At 34.4% G+C, this 18568-nt stretch overlaps 1 protein-coding gene across 1 annotated transcript in view; it reads left to right on the top strand.

Annotated features, from left to right (window-relative positions):
- The window catches only part of LOC126814450 (uncharacterized), a 39645-nt gene extending 21708 nt beyond the window's left edge, over positions 1–17937 (top strand). Inside the window, exons 4-5 of the mRNA XM_050539585.2 lie at positions 910–1341; positions 10159–17937. Coding sequence (XP_050395542.1) covers positions 910–1341; positions 10159–10625 — 899 coding nt within the window. The 3' untranslated portion in view covers positions 10626–17937. The remainder of the gene's footprint in view (positions 1–909; positions 1342–10158) is intronic.
- Positions 17938–18568: the final 631 nt, after the last annotated feature.

An 18568-nucleotide genomic window follows, 5' to 3' on the forward strand; every position in this document is an offset into this window, starting at 1 on the left:
TTGTAAATGATGATGTACGGCGCCTTTCTTTCTGCGTGTGGATTTGACTTCATTACTCTGAAATAGACCGTAAAAATGAAATATGGAAAAAAAGCTCAATATACGTTGGAATTAACAGTACAAATAAATTTTGTTAACCATCTAAATCGAATAACAGATTGAGAAGGGTCATCCAACTATCTTTGTGTATTAATAATAAAGTGTAGTGTCGTTAATATCTGTCATTAATCAATCCGACTAAAACTGCACAGACATGGGGTCATAGATTAATTTATATCTCGATGTGGGATCAAGAATGCTGATTAGGTAATTATCTTTTTTACGCCGGCCAGATCAAAGACATTTAGGTGGAACGTGTGCGTAATACCCCACGAACGAACAAACGATAAAAGTTACGGGGGAACTCTTCAACAAACATACATCGTTTAACTGCTTTATAAAAAAGGTATTTTACAATTACATTGACAGTTTAATCACTCACCAAACGGCATCAGGAACTCCACGTATGATAACGTGTATTTGATATTCATGTCCATGAATCCCATGCAATTTTCGTGCCAAAGTTTAATCTCAGTTACTATGCCCGTAGTATGCATGGAACCGTACATGGAAATAAGATTCCCGGCGTTGATTGGCTGAGAAATGAGGGCGATCTATTGTTATGCATAGTCATCGGAAAATTCCATATTCGCTGTGAATTTCAATAAATTACGTTAAAAGTTGTTCTTTGTGTATAGAAATGGTTATTATATTATATTTAGCTAATAATGAATATATCGGCAAATGACTGGCATCATTTGTATTTCTGTACTTACAGAGAATAGTTTGGGATATTTATTGCTGCATCCTTATTGGCTTTTGGTCCTTTAATCAAAAACATCATTTGTGGTATATTTCATTTTATTTCAGCACCTGTCAACTCTTTTATACCACTTGATGAAATGGGAAATGTGAATGGCACCAAGCTTAAGCTCTACAATGAAAATCCTGGTGCTTATGTTGCGTATGAAATGCCTTTGAAAGAAAAAGAAATAAGACAAATTGATGTTTTGGGTAATCCAAAGGCCAATTGGTGGACTGTCGGCATATTTTTATCAAATTCTGGTTTAACATCAATGCCAAATACGAGGAACTTATTTATGGTAAAAAAATTTGATAAAAAGTGTCAGGGAGCAATTAGCATATGGTTGACATCTGATGGAAAGATTCATTGTTATTTTCAAGATCAGTGCTGTACTAAAGAGATTGATAATCCTATACACCTGTCTCAAGAAATATTTTTATGGATTGAACTCTTTAGATGTAAGATAAGTGTTAAATCACTGCCTTTATATGACGGTGGTAAGTATATATGTTGTGACTGAGTCATTCCATGTCAACTGAACCAATGGTGGAAACCCGACCCCCTCCGAAAAAATTATATGTTATAGTTTATGGCCTTAAACTACCAAATCCGAAATTGAAATTAGGGTGTTGGAACGGACCATAAATTCAGCAGTTTAAGAATTAAGCATCACACTGAATGTGCGATTCACACATTTTAGAACACATTAAGTAATTGAGCTAGAATGTTCAAACTTGGTGTTGGTGTTTATAACCGGTAGGTGAATACCTTGATGGGGTTCGAAGATGAGCATTTTCTGCTTGGGGTAAGCAGAGATAAGCAATTTGACTGATTGATGCTTTGAGCCACGATAACTAGTTCTAATTAAGTAAGAGAGATGAAACTTGGTGTCTAGTTTCATTACATCAATATCTTGACTAAGTTTGATAATGAGCATTTTCGGCTCAGGGTCAGCAGAGCCATAAGCAATTTGATTGGTTGAGACTTTGGAGCTCGACAACTTTGATTCTAATTGAGTGATAGTGGTTGAACTTCGTGTATAGTTTCATTACATCAATACCTTAACAAGGTTCGATGGTGGGCATTTTCTGCTTAGGCAAAGTAGAGACTTCAGTCTGATTGGTCGAGACTATGGAACACAATAACTCTCCTTCTAATTGAGGTAAAATGTTGAAACTTGGTGTAGGTGTCTATTAGGTGAATGCCTTGACATAGTTCGGTAATAATAATAATCTATTTATAAAGCGCTGAATATCCAACAAACTGGTTGCTCAAGAGCGTTATCATGCACATTTTCCACTAAGGCTAATCAGAGATAAGCAATTTGATTGGTTGGGACTTTGGAACACAATAACTTTGGTTCTAATTGGGTGAAAACGATGAAACTCTGAGAATAGATTCATTATATCAAGTAGGCTAAGTAGCGATAAGCAATCTGATTGGTCAAGACTATGGAACGTAACAACTCAACTTTTGATTGAGATATAGATGTCTTGACTGAGTTCAGTGATTAATTTTTCCTGCTAAAGCTAAGCAAAGCTAAGCAATTTCATTTGTCGATGCTTTGGGACACGTTAACTTTGATTCTAACTGATGGAGAGTGATGAAACCTGACTGAGTTTGATCGTGAGCATTTTATGCTTAGACTAAGCATAGATAATCAGTTTGATTTGAAAAAGATAAATGTGTCATCTGTTTATTTTGGGATTTCTGCGGGGGTCATAAGCCACACTGTGGGCTTGTTGATCTGATACTGATTTAGATTTCAACAAAGTATCAAGTATGTCAACAATTTTAATAATAGGCGATAACAGCCTATAAAACTCCATCAATTTCCAGTGCCAGTTAAAGATATAAGCCATCAAATACACAAGATGGGGTTTAATGTGTGTTATAGCAGGGTAAATGGCCAAAATGGAAGGATAAAATGGGTAAATTTTGCATAATTTTAGTGTGAAATGAATTTCGAGGCTGAATATTTTGGAAAGTATATATCCCATTGACTCAAAATCTTTTGTAAATTGATAACAGACCAACTGACTTTGACTATACCAATTCTGGAGGTTTTGCATTGAGTGACTTTGCCAGGATGCCGAAATCCTGAAAAATAAGTAAATAGTTAATTAGTTCCACATTTTGCCACATGGTGGCGAAAAAGTATGAATCGCATATTGAGTGTGAAGCTAAATTTGTAATCTATACCAAATGTTGTTTTAGAATACAAAGTTAGATACTTCTAATCATATTAGAAATGTTATTTTAAAACAGGTGAAACTAAAGAAAATTACTGAATTTATGGTCCGTTTCAACACCCTAATTTCAAATGGCTATATCTCAGCGGTTTTTGACCTAGAGAGGTAAAATTTCGGATTTGTTAGTTTAACGTCACTATAACATATATCTTTTATAATTTTTTTTGAAGGTGTTTGTCAGGTTCCTAACTTTCTGAAATTTGGTATACTTGACATGGAATGACCCAACTGTATTGTCTTCACCTATGTCTATCCTTATGTCTATCTTCTGAACAGTCTCCACAGCATTTACTGAACGAAACTGTCTCGGCAATTGCCAGCTATCCTGGGGGCAACTGCAGAGATCTTAAAGTTTTTTTTTTTTTTCAGATTTGTTCATATGGCCATATAAGAGTAATCATGTTTATATTCCATATATGCCCTTCGGGCATCTCGGATTTATATTGCATATTTCTCATTGTTCTTTCAAACCATGCATAATCGCTCAAACTTTAAAGGCTAAAAAATAGCTCACCGAATCGGCGTGTATAAACACGTGACCACGCTCTATATAAATGATCACAACACTTTCAGTATTGTCTTTTTCTCTTTTGATCTAGACCGTGCACATTCGTGTGTTCGTGATAACGCTGTTATCATGTTCTTAAATTTTCTTTCCATTGTGTTCAATGTGTGTTGATCATTTATGTTTTATCATGGACCTGTATTTTTAGGTCCATTTATATTATCTACCTTCGTTTTCATCGACAGGTATAAGGTAGAATCGCTGATTCACCGGGGTTTTTTTTGTTTGTTTTTAGTCGCGGTCATCACGAAGTGTTGACTTTAAATTTCACTCTTTATATGGAGGAAAGCGATTTTTAGGGATTCTGCGAGGCAGATCTTTTAAATGATCATAATGTAACTGCAAACTTGCTAGATTTAAATGTCGTAATTATTATACGGCTTTTTTGACAAGAGATTATAATATATTCCCCATGAGTGGGACAATCGAGAATAAACCGGATGTTTACAACAGCAGTCCGATGATGTAGGTATACTTCCGATTCCGAACTCGATAATAACATTTTTAGCATACCCATAGGTAAAAACGAGCGTAATAACGGAAATTTACCGCTAAAAGGTCTGTAAAGGCCTTTAAATCTCATAAACGAGAATTGAACGCCAATAATATAGTTGGTTTGTAACTTTATCCAATTCAATTGTGTTGAGTTGACAGAATTTGATTGATATATGATCATGTTCATAATGAAAAAAAAAAAAAAATTAATGATGATCGTAATGTTAACATTATATTACCGGTACTGATTATTAACATAATATTAAAAATAATAAAGAGGGTTACCCTTATATTAGTAGTAATAATAAGTATATAAGTAGATCAAATAAAAAGGTTGTTATTAATAAGCCTGCAACAAATAATGTCGTTACGGCCCCTGCTATAGTATAGGCTTGAATCATAGTGAAAGTAATATTAATTTGCATTATTACCGGTACTGATTATTAACATAATATTAACAATAATGAGGGTTACCCTTATACTATTAGTAATAATAAGTATATAAGTAGATCTAATAAAAAGGTTGTTATTAAGAAGCCTGCAACAAAAAATGTCGTTACGACAAAATGAGCCGTTACGGCCCCTGCTATAGGCTTGAATCATATTCATAGTGCAAGTAATATTATTTTGCATTATTACCGGTACTGATTATTAACATAATATTAACAATAGTAAAGAGGGTTACCCTTATACCAGTAATAATAATAAGTATATAAGTAGATCTAATAAAAAGGTTGTTATTAATAAGCCTGCAACAAATAATGTCGTTACGACAAAATGAGCCGTTACGGCCACTGCTATAGGCTTAAATCATAATGCAAGTAATATTTTCAGGTGGTGGCATTTTAGTAGATAAAAATGAATTTGAGTTTCTTCAAAACCAGGTTTCCTTGATGTCCAGTCTTCACTGATTTAATATAACAATCCATCTTAAAATCAAAGTCTTGATGGTAATTGATGTTCATCAGTCTGTTAGGTCGGCTAATAGACCTGCATCACATGATTTTGAAGATGCGGTATCAGTACATCATGAAGATAAAAAGTATACAATAACATTTTAAGTACCGGTAACTAATAATGGATCAGGTTTAGATATCATGGATCCTCAAAGTTTGTATGATGAATTCATGGAGTAAACACAAGAAACTAAGTTTGACATCCCCAAAATCTTTTAGGGTGATGATGTCTTTAATGATTCTGTGATAAACCAAAATACCAATAAAAAGGGTCGAGAAAAAGTAATTGACATTCTCCTATCCGCTATCAGTTAAATGCAAGAGATTGTTGCCACCTTTGTTGGACCAGGATATTTGTCATGCCCTGCCCTAAGCGGCTCAGGATTGTTATCTTCAGGAGGTTCTAAAACTGTTATGTCTGGGTTTATGCCCTCTGATACCTCTTTTAAATAAAAATATTGACCCTGAGGTAGTCCTCTATTGTAGATTCTATCATAACCTTAGGTAAGGCCCATTTAGAGTTGTCTCTGAAGCAGCAAAAGGTAGCACCCAATATATTTAACAACAAGGCCTGTTGTTGACACTTTGTCCGGCTGGATTGTTCCGGCAGGCCCTTCAAGGGCTGTCATCTCCAACTGGAGCAGGGCGAGAGGCAGATTACCTCGCCAAAACTACCTCTAGACATTGGAAAGTAATAAATATTTTATGCTGGACAAATTTATATATTACTGGGCCACTATTACCTCAGATCAGTGAATATCGTTAGTGGTTATAAGATTGACTTTAATTCAACTCATTTATTTTGAAGGCTATTCCAAATAGCCTGCCTTTTAATCATCAACAGATGTCTTTAATGGATGAGGAAGTCATTTAAATGATATTTAAGAAAGCCATCGATTCTGTATCATCAGCATACAGTTATATTATTATTATAATTATTATTATTAAAAAAAAAAAAAAAAAAAAAAAAAAAAAACTGTTTAAGCAGGAAACACTTGCAATTGCCCTAAGGCTATTAAACAGAACGATTTTTTAACATCCATTGATATTAAAGAGACTTAGTTTTCGATTCCTGTTTGTCTTGATCATCAAATATATCTACGTTTCAAATGGCGAGATCAAGTTTATGTGTTTTCATGTTTACCTTTTGGTCTTTCTTCAGTTACACATACATGTATCTTTACAAAAATTCTCAAACCTTTGTTTGCTTGGCTCAGGAAACAGAAAATTATATGTACATACTTTATAGATGATTCTTTATCTGCTATGTACAGGCTTTTTTAGTTTTGGCTTCATAATTAATACAGAAAGTATTTTAGGCTTCATAATTAATACAGAAAGTTATCAAGCTTGTTGACATATGAGAGAGTTTCTAAAATAAATAATAGCTGAGGAAATTTTGTTTAGTTCAAATTTATTAATTCATATGAGCCATCATTTATTGGTCAGTGTTCCTTTAGTAGAACTGCTATTATACTTGCATTATATTTATTCATTATTTAGACAAACAGAAAAATATATTTCTGTCACACTGTATCTTCAGCTATGATAATGATATCATTCATATTCAGGCAATGTTTTTGGAAATAGAATGGTGGATATCTAAGGTTTATATATAATGAGTTTTATATTCATCCACCTAGTATACATGTATAAATGGTTCATAACATCAGATGCTTTCCCATATGGATGGGGTGCCCACAGGGTAAATTCCAAAGCAATGGCCGTTGAAATCTTTAAGAGCAAGGAAACTATATAAATTATTTAGGAGTTTGAGTAATATTCAATGTTCTGTCTGTGGTCATATTTGTTTTTTATACACGTATCCAGGCTGATAATACTTTGGTATTACTTATATAAATAATCAGGGTGGTTATATTGGTAATCTTTTTGAATTGTCTAAAGAAGTTTGGCTGTGGTCTTTGAAAAAAGGAATCCTTTTGTCAGCCAAACATGTTGTTGGTAAATCTAATGTAATGATAGACATTTTGTCTAGAATATTTTCTAGTTCAACGGAATTAAGCTAAACGAGTATATCTTTACAAAGATTTGTAATCATTTTTTCATACATGATGTTGATCTGTTTGCTTCCAGACTAAATAGACATTTAGGAAAATGTTTCTTGATATCCAGACCTTTTTTTCTAGCATGCAATGCTTTTTCTATATATGTATCAATGGTTCTGGAAAAGGTATTTCAAAACAGATCAAGCAGCCATAATCATTCCAGGCTGGTCAACTCCTGTATGGTATCCAATTTTACTATCAATGCTCACAGCTGACCCAGTTCGGTTACCGGTTCGCAAAAACCTTTTTACGTTTAAGCCACAATGGTGCTTTACATTCTCTTAGAGGTAAAATCTATATCTAACAGGATGCAGGATACCTGGCAATCCTTCTATAATAGAGGAATATCAAAGCAATCTGCTAATATCATCCTTAATTCTTGGCGGCCATCTACTACGAACAGTATGCATTGGCCTAGCTGGAGAAGATGAAATTTTTGGTGTTGTGGACAACAAATTAATTCATTTCATCATCTGTAGTTTTATAAATTTCTTAGGAGATATGTCTAACAATTTCCTTATAGGGTAAAAAACATTTGATTCTCTGTAACTCCATAAATATCTGTTTACTTGGAATGCTTCAATATTAGTAAATTATTTGGGTACGCTGTATCCATTGCAAAATTTATCTTTGAGAATACTGACATATAAAACCAGTTGGTTTGTTGGCTTTAGCTACAGCTTAGAGATGTCAAATTTTAACAGACTTTTGCCTTAATGCTTTATATGATTCAGGCTCTGTTATAACCTTGAGAGTAAATAAGGTTTCGAAAATTTCTCAACCTTTAACACCGTTATTCAGGGTTAAAATTCCAAGTTTTTAAGATGTCAGGATCTGTCCTTGTTTTACTTCGAGACAGTTTATCCGTACAACAGCAGAATACCGTAAATCCAGTCATGGATTTGTTTTCCTTTTATACGAAGAAGGCTGTAGCTCCAGGAACTTCTGCTAGGTGTTTAAGTCAAATATTAAAGTTAGCTGGTATTGATACTTCTATTTTTAAAGCCCACTCAATTAGAGGGGCATCAACTTCTTCGACATTTAATGGTGGTTGTTCATATTCAGACATTTTGAAGGCTGCAAACAGGAAATATGGATATATATTTGCCAGGTTTTACCACCAGTATGTGCGAAATTTGTTTATTTTGTATGCTGGCTGCGGAATAAATAATAAATGAACTACTAATTTGTTTTAGTTGTTATTTCCTTTGTTGACAACCCTTTAAACTATGCAATATAAATCCGAGATGCCCGAAGGGCATATATGGAATATAATCCCCCTCCCATCCTAGCGCCCGAAGGGCGTGATGGATGAGAAGGATTATATGAATATATAGCCCGAGGGCTCGAGGATTTATCTTCCCTCCCTTGAGCCCTCCCTGTGCTATATTCGGCTGTCAACAAATCTTTAAAAAGACAATACTGAAAGTGTTGTGATCGTTTATATAGAGCGTGGTCACGTGTTTATACACGCCGATTCGGTGAGCTATTTTTTAGCCTTTAAAGTTTGAGCGATTGTGCATGGTTTGAAAGAACAATGAGAAATATGCAATATAAATCCTCGAGCCCTCGGGCTATATATTCATATAATCCTTCTCATCCATCACGCCCTTCGGGCGCTAGGATGAGAGGGGGATTATCTGCACTACATTAAATGTAAACATTTGTGAATGTGTTTGAATCTACAATTTTCTTCAGATTTTGATATAAAATCTGGTTACATCTATGAGATCCATCAGTCATTCGTCGATATATAGCCCTCGATTTACCCAAAATATGTCACAAATAGTTTGTGGACATGAAAGATCGTTCTTGTTCATATGATTTTATTGTATTAAGCTAAATATATAGGGCAAAAAATATCCAATTTAGTAGTCGAAGTCAATTCTGCCAACTTCTTTTTCTGCTATTTGATTACAGTCTGCTGTACGTTTCAGGTGTGAGGCTAGCCCAATTTTTAAAAAAAGATTTAAATCTATTGAATTGAGAATGGTACAAGTAGTTAGGAAATGTAATAAATATGGGAAAACTAATTTTTAAAAATAAACATCTCTGTAACTAATTAAAATAGCTTCAGCAGGTTTTCCTATATTTATTACATTTCCTAAGTTGTTGTACCCAGGCACAGATTCAGGGGGAGGGGCATGAGACTATGTAAATTCCCCCGTGAGACAAAGTCAGCTCAGACCCAGTCCCAAATTACATATTATTTGAAATTTTTTTGTGACTACGGTGCTAAAACTAGTAAAAGCTCAGTTACATAAATATATGTAGCTGTCTGGAATTTTTTCGCATCTACCCTGCTCGATTCCATTATCATTCTTCCACTCCTGATCTGTGGTCTTGCACTCTCTCATCACTATTATATTTACAGTTATAGTGAATCGCCCAGTTAGTAGTAACACTAGTGAGTGGGTCCTGGGGTGACAAACTGTACAAATTTTCTGTCAACTCTCACAAAACAGAAAGAATTTATTGTGCAGGCCTGGAGATTCTGTCCCATTTCTTATTCTCTCATTCACAAGAATTTGCTCCCATCAATAAACTCAAATGCCAGGAAATTTAGGCCCAGTCCCAAAAAATTAAAAGCTTAATTTAAATTATATATTATTATAGCATCATTCTTCCTCCACTCCTCCGTGGCCTTATACTATCTCATCACTATCATATTCAGGGTTATAGTAAACTGCCCAGTTAGTAGTACCACTAGTGAGTGGGTAGTGGGGCGACAAACTGTACAAATTTACGGTTATCTCACAATGACCTCAAAAGTCAGGATATTGACTCAAATTTTCTCAGGGAGAGAACACTGAATGTTGATTTGAATCTTGTTATAGCACTATGTTCAGGGTAAATAAATGAGGTAAATATTGCGTCTAGTTCAAAATTCTAATCTAAAGTTTAAGGACATTACTTAAATATAGACCCTGGTAACATCTCGGGATTCAATTCTTGAATTATTCTCTTTTTGTATTTATAGAGGTCCCTGGCTATGTTAAACTTACAAGAGACGAAGAAAATGTGATGGCTATGACAGATCTACCAAAGAATATCAGAGCTAGAGGAAGTCCGCCATTTGAGTCTTCTATAACATGCAAATCAGCTCGATTAGATGGTTCATTTCGCTATGCTATACAGGAAACAGCAAATGAAAACACTGTCCCCAAAGTTATAGATGACTCCCTAAGTGATGGAAGTATAAATGATCCTGTAGCTGTGTCAGATCTAAAAGATTTGATCGACAATTTGTCTTTGACACAGAATATGATCCAATCTCATCCAGGGCCACATTTTAAAAAGATGTATTTGGGTATGGAAAGGGAATTCAAAGCTCGACTTCAGTATTTAGAAAATAATCAAAATTACTCTTCTTATGATCTTGTTAATCTTAAATCTAAATTTGCTGATACTTTTTCATCTTTGCATGCCCATGAACATATATTTTAATCTTTAAAAGAAAAAATTTCAAACATCTAAAATCATTTATTTTCAAACTGCTGCCCTGCATGTCAATGACCGCCCTAGACATTCGGCAATTTGCTAATGCCGACAATTTTTTTTATTGGCGAATAAAGTGATGATACTAGCGAAAATTTTGGCGAATGAATTTTAGAGAGTGTTATTTCGTAAATCTGCTAATATTATTAAACTTGAAATCGTCTTGTTCAAGGCTTCTTTCGATTGCCTCAATGGAGTGTCTATTTTTGTCCCCCGCCTTTCGAAGAAAGCAGGGGACTATTAAAATGGGTTCGTCTGTCTGTCCGTCACACTTTTTGGACACAATAACTCTCTTTCTAATTGAGCTAGAATGTTCAAACTTGGAGTAGGTGTTTATTAGGTCAATACCTTGATGGAGTTCAAAGATGAGCATTTTCCGCTTAGGGTAAGCAGAGTTAAGCAATTTGATTGGTTGATGCTTTGGGACACGATAACTTAGTCCTAATTAAGTGAGAGGGATGAAACTTGGTGTATAGTTTCATTACATCAATACCTTGACTAAGTTCGATAATGAGCGTTTTCTGCTCAGGGTAAGCAGAGCGTTAAGCAATATGATTGGCCAACATTTTGGAACACAAAAACTCTCCTTCTAATTGAGCTAGTATGTTCAAACTTGGTGTAGGCATTCATTAGGTGAATACCTTGATGTAGTTCGATTATGAATATTGTCTGCTACTGGTAGGCAGAGATAATCAATCTGATTGGTTGATGCAGGGGTGTGCTGGCCCCAAAGGGGCCCGGGAGGACGGGCCTAACCTGTCGGTCGTCAAAGTCAAACCGCGCGCCGAAGGCGACCCGCTGGTAGGGGGGTCTTGGGGGGTTCTCCCTCCAGAAAATTTTTGAAATTTGACAACAGGAAACGCATTTTGCAAGCACTTCTGGGAGAAATCTAGGTATCATATATTCCAAATTTATGCTGCTATTTTGACTATAAGACATACTACTGTACTACACAAGACACTCATGACAGGTCTGCTTAAGATAATGCTAATACAATGTATTTCTATCCAAATAATAAATTGCATCTTATACATATCGAGGCATGAATACATGTATCAAAGACCATTTCACCTTAAGGTGACAGACATTTGCACGTCAGCATAATATATTTACTCTCAATTTTTTGAGGGGATTCCGCGTGAAAATTAGAGCTTATACGGGTGGACTTATTGTTTAATGGGGGCCTGGGAGGACACCGTCCTCCTAAACTCCCTGCCAGCATGCCCCTGGGTTGATGCTTTAGGGGCACGATAACTTTGGTTATAATGAAGTGAGAACCTTGAAACTCTGAATATAGATCCATTATATCATTACCTTGACTAAGTTCAATTGTGCAAATTTTCTGCCTGGGCTAAGGAGCGATAAGCAATTTGATTGGTCAAGACTTTGGAACATAAAAACTCTGCTTTTTATTGAGGTAGAAGGTTTAAACCTGATGTAGATGTTCATTAGGTGAATGTCTTGACTGATTTCAATGATTAACATTTCAAGCTAAAGCTAAGGCCTAAGCAGAGCTAATCAATTTCATTGGTCGATGCTTTGGGACAAGATAATCTTGATTCTATCTGATAGAGAGTGATGAGACTTAAGTGTGTAGTTTGATTGCTCGAAACTTTTGAAAAAAATAAATGTGCGATTAATTAATGTGTGTCGTCTATTTATTTTGGGATCAGCCTCACTGTTGGCTTGTTAGTACATTAATTACTCTAGTTAAGTCTCAATCTTACAAGTCTCAAATCAGTCAATGTTACGCATTAAAACGACCGAAAGATCTAGTCTCGAAATTATAAAACTATCAGTTACGACGTCCCTTTTGTCTGGCACTGGGTTTGGCATTTGCTTCACTACAAATTTTCTTTACTCACACAGCAAATAAATAAAACGTACAATAATGACAACTCATACTAGTAAACCCAAAATTAAAAGGATATATTCTTTTTTCCTTCCTACAATTACTGTTAGTCCAGAATCTACTTCTGAAAGTGAGAGTGTCATCTCTGACGCAAGTCATTCGTTGGCTTCATCAACATGTGGACAAAAATTAGACCTAGACCGAGCTAACCCTCAATGACCTCATGTTTATAAAAATGGATGGATCGGAAAGCATAAATTTTGGATTTGTCAGAGCATTTGATCAGTGGTGTCTTAAAAAGAATCATCGTGTCTTTTCTGTTAGGATGAATTAATCATGTGGCTGTGTGAAGTAATCTATCCTATAAACATTTTTTTGTTATCTGCATTCATATTCTCCATAATGTGAACTTTTGGACAGTCAAGGAGATAAACATTTATTTTCATTTTTAATTAACAAACATGAATAAAAATGATGTAAAATATTTGGCTAAAACTTTCTGAATTAGCTAATAAAATTTTAATTTGGCTAAAGGTTTTAAGAGTCTAGGGCGGTCACTGCATGTTAAAGAACCCTTGACAGTTGGATATAAAAATAAAAGTAGATCGTATTGCTGTCCGGTTGAAATTACTCTAATAGCATTAGCCTAATTAGAGCAGAAAAGTAGGAATAAAAATCATTAAACCCCATTTTATTTAATTAAAATGCATTATCTGTTATTGACAGCATTTTGGTGCATTATTTTAAAATGTTTTATACCAATGATATTTTAGCCGAGATGAGTTCTAGCATTTTATTAGTACTGTATCATATATCAGAATTGCTTAAAGTAATTTTGTCGAAAAAATCTATAAATTTATTTTGATGCTGATTTTTTGTTTTTGTATAAAATTGCTTTTTTATGTTTATGAATTTATATGGGTTGGGTAATTAGTAAGGCTTATAACTTAACACAATTTCTTACAACCCTTAAAAATTGGCATGCATGTCTCAAAATAACTAACAATTCGATAAACTGGACTATATATTGTAACAAGATTGAATCAAAATCAAAATTGTGAAAGTTACTATTGTTTAACCGTTGAATTCGCTTTTATTTTATTACGTTCAACTTATGCAACCTGAAAATTGTCAAGTGAACCAGATTTTTTTAAATGCACAGTGTTCCACGACCTCATGTCCTGACGTTACCCTCCCCCCCTTTTCCCAAAACGTGATTGTGATATATACTGCAGTTCTTAACATAACATTTATAATTAGCTGCAGGTTAATTACATAGTTAGGAGTTGTTAATTATTGTATATATATGATTAAATCAGAATATGTCAATATGTCTACAATCTGATTAAAACACAGATCCTATTTTGTTTCGTTTTTATAGTTCAAAATTTCGTTTTACTTGTCTTTACTACACTAGGATCTGGAAGAGTTGTTATCATTGACGTGTTCTGAATGGTGTAAGGAATTAGACAATGAAGCGGTCTGTTATGGCGAGCTTTAGGCGTGTTTTGCATGGAACTGTGGGTAATCCACTAGTAACATCAATGCTGATTGGTTAATTAAATGTCTTACATCATAGGGTCAAAAGCCGCTCGTATGACCTCTGACGCGACCTATCGCTACAACCGGTCAGCCATCGAAAGTATAAAAAAAATGAAACGAAATATAGATCTGTATTTTAATCAGATTGACATGTCTATGTTTTGTGCTACTATACTCTTCAAAAAAAAGTAGGGGATATTCAGAAACAATACAAAACTGCGGAATGCACATCTGTTTTTATTAGAGGTAACCCGTGTATGTTAATAACGGGCCAATTGCCTACACATGAACATAAACAGTTCATATGGGCGGCTTATCTGATGGCTCCAATTCACTCACAAAGAGATACACTGTCAAAAGTGAAAATGACGTTTTTGATTTTTGTCTTAATGAGTAATTGCTCCACCAATCCTCCGACATTCAGCAATTCGTCGTGGCATGCTCCTAATCAACCGTCCAATCACGATTTGGGGCAATCTGACCCACTCTTCTTGCATTGCCACAGCCAATTCATGCAGTGTTGTTGGTTGACGTTGAGGAACACGTCTCCCGATCAAATTAAACGTAAGACACTAAAGCAAAGATATGCTAAACAGTAAATCTTATGCAAGAACCAATAGGAAAGCAAACATGGATAGGATAAACCAGCAAGCGGCAGTTTTCATCAACCCTTCCTTGAAGTATCAAATTTGACAATGAACCCATCCCACGTGCAGATCGGTGGTTCTGTTGGGGCGATAAGTACTTCATCTGTGAACATACTCTCAAAGCATGTCAGGTGTCCATGACTATTTATCATATCACAACCTGCATAGGTATTTGCATTTCAATATCCCCTACTTTTTTTTTTTGAAGAGTATAGCATGGTGGCTCATGTGTTTATAACCCATTCTTGCCCAGACATGGAGCTAGGTTGGCTTAGTGGTTAGTGTGTTGGCTCACTTACAAGATAGTCCCTGGTTCGATGACAGAGAAAGTTCCTTGTCAGTGATGCAGAACACCTGGCCTGGCAAGTAAAAACAAGATCCTGATTAATATACAGATCTATATTATGTTTCGTTTGTATACTTTCAATGGCCTCTACTACATGAAGATCTGACTAGTTGTAATGGGAGGTCACGTCCGGGGTCATACGAGCGGCTTTTGACCCTATGACATCAGACATTTGATTAACCAAACTTGCCGCAACAAACAGTTTCATTGACTTATCCCTCACATCAACCAGAACGCAGGTTATATAACAACTCTTCCAGATCCTAGTGTAGTGAAGACAAGTAAAACAAAATTTTGAACTATAAAAAACGAAACCAAATAAGATCTGTGTTTTAATCAGATTGGTGTACTTGTTGGAATTCGATGAGGAGTTACACATTAATAAACTGCTGTCAGTGCAAAATTTTAGATCAGTTAAATTGGAACTCTATCAGAATTCCCTTTAAGATTTTCACTTTTATTATTGACCTATCAATTTACCGATTAAACGGACAGCCAATTTGATCAGAAAAGAGGACACACACAATGGAAATGAAATGAAATGGGGGTTTAATGGCCATACTGTTCTGCTCCGAACTGGGCTAATGAAGACGGCATACGCCATACAGTGTGCTATGAGGGGAAATTTTGCCCAGGCAGCGACACTACAGCCTACTCTTATATCAAATTCCAACTGTCAATGTGTACTCGGGACCTCAGTTTTCCGTCCCATCCGAACAACTAGACAGCTGTACTTGTCAGGTCCTCCATTCTGTGCCACTGACAAGGGGAAACCACGCAGGAAAATCCTGATGAACTTTCTCGGCCAATGCAGGGATTGAACACATGACCTTCAGGCTATGGATGTTTCTTGGAATGGCCATCGGATGGCTGCCTTTCCTTATATTATTATTTCATTTCTCGAAAAGCGAAGTTGAATCATTCTACTAACTGTATAGATACCTTTATTATGAAAAACCACGTTTGAAAATAAACAACACCCAACGCCAATTTAATGTCCATAAAAAATTTGATACCGAAAGAATAAAATTACCCGATGCCCCCGCCCCCCTTTCATCTGGCCCTTTGACTTCTAGGGTTATGACCATTTTACACTTTGTAAAATCAATCTTGTGAACGCTCAATCAACAAATTTATTAATACTATAATTTTATTGTCCTTAATTACACCATAGAATATTGTTGATATATTATGGGAGATTATATCACCGAATAGTGATACTAATTTTTAGTTCTTTTTCAAATTTTATTTCAAGAATACATAATTTAATTCTTAACTCTTTATTCACGTACATAGGCAATAAAGCTCACATTAAGGTTATTAGTCTGTCTGACTTTACTTTTAATGTTAATATTGTTGTAGGGGGTCAAATATGAAGTAAATAACCACACCAAGGGTTCAGTAAAACAGCAATTTATTACCTTATAATAAAACCCCTGAAATTATACAATTACAGTATAAATAACATAATCCAACATATAAAATCAATTCATTCATAATCATATTCATTAAAATAATATATTACATATTAACACTAAAATCTCTATTCTAACTACTACTTTTATATATACTTAGTCTATATAAATACTTTAAAGGGAAACTACCTCCTGTTAACCCGTATGAAATATACAGGCATAATCTAAATAATCTTACTAATAATAATAATGTTCTTACCCATGAAGGGGTTTTTAATAAAGTAACCAGAGTCTGGAACAAGGTGAAGTACCTTATAGCTCTGTCTGTAATAAAATATGGGGTATTTGATATTAATTATATTATTAAAGCGAAATGCTTTAAATAGTGTTACTATTATAAACTGTATGCCTTGTATTTGCAGAATGTAATTAACAAAAACCAGATTAACTTTAACTTATTTGACAATTTTACTTAAAACCTACATGTCCGACAACTTTAACAAAGACAAATAAAATATATATAAACTTATAAAACTGATAAAACAAATAGCCACACATACCTTTAAACTGTAAACAATAAATCTGTAGATAATAATTCTTCCAATACCAAATACACACAATTGATACGAATAAATGAAACTATTATTATAACTATTGAAACTTTAAATATAAAATCACTACCAAGGTTGAATGAAATATTCAACCTCACACTACAAGATTCTATAAGTAAGTGACCAAGGAGATAGGAAATACAAATCCAAGAAACCTTTGGGTCAAAGGTGAAAATTGAATCCCAGTGACCAGATGATGAACTCGAACTCACTGGTTAGAAGAGTGTACAGAACAGGATAGTTTAAAGATGCATTGATGTGTGACATATTACTTAAAATTACATTAGTATTGTGATCATATTAAAATACCCATAAACTAAATAAAATCACTCTACCACAATATTTTGATTTAAAGTCTATAAAGTAATTGCCTAAAAGCAAGAATGGTCTTGACTGTACTGTTATAATCTTTGGGGTGCCAATAGGATTATTAGTAGAAAGCTCGAAATAAAGATTTATACATTTAACAATGCAGTCAGATCTGTGCCAATCAAGTGTCAACGCTTTTAATTTACTTAGGGCTTAAAGCTTATTAACTAATTCAATATTTTATTGTAAAACTTTTACCCAATGAAAGTTATATATTAGTTTAACTTCTTTTCATTTGATTTGTTACAATATATTTTTATCCCTAATTTTATCTTGAATCTGATTTGTTGAAATGATTGGCCTTTTGTCTGTATGTAAATTAGTTTGTTTAAAAGACCCCTACACAGACAGAAGAGACATGAAAATATACAGGGAGATCAGATGAGATAGGAGATAAGGTTAAGACGTTTAGTAACCCTTTGATATGATCTTGTAAATAATGTATTTTTAAACTGTATATAAAGTAATATTGAAACAGATTTGGGATTTGACTTATTAATGTACAGTGACCACCTTCACCATAATACTTCTCCACAAATGAGCTATATACACCCCAAATCTTAGCTCATCCATATGTATGAAATATTACATATGTATCACCTGGATATTCAAACCAAGAATAGCCCCAAAACGTGGGTGATAATTAGATAAAGAGCTGGCAGTTCTCACTATAATAGTTAAAAGCTAGATAATGTAAAGGGAATTTGCTGTAAATTTCAAATTGATCCACTCTGATCTGAGAATTTAGCGATTGAATTTCCGGCCTAGAATCGATAATCATTACAAAAGTTGGTATGATAAAAAAAAACATAGTCTCGGTTATCCATTCCATGATTTAATCATGAATGAAAGTTGAGCAGCAAATAGGATCATAATCCAGTAAATATCGCAGGCAAGCGATGACCTCGAGAGTTGATTATATGGTCTGGATAAGTTAATTAATGTCTAATTAATAATTTAGATAACATTTCAGGCCTAAAGAATAGATAAAGATTTTTATCCTGTTTTAGGGTGAATTATCGAAGACAGGATTTTTGTCATGGATTTATTTAGACGATATGATACAAGGATCTATAGGACCCTTGAATTACTTGGCTCGAAGGATATAAG

Source organism: Patella vulgata, chromosome 3, assembly GCF_932274485.2.
Source record: "Patella vulgata chromosome 3, xgPatVulg1.2, whole genome shotgun sequence".
Taxonomy (NCBI): domain Eukaryota; kingdom Metazoa; phylum Mollusca; class Gastropoda; family Patellidae; genus Patella; species Patella vulgata.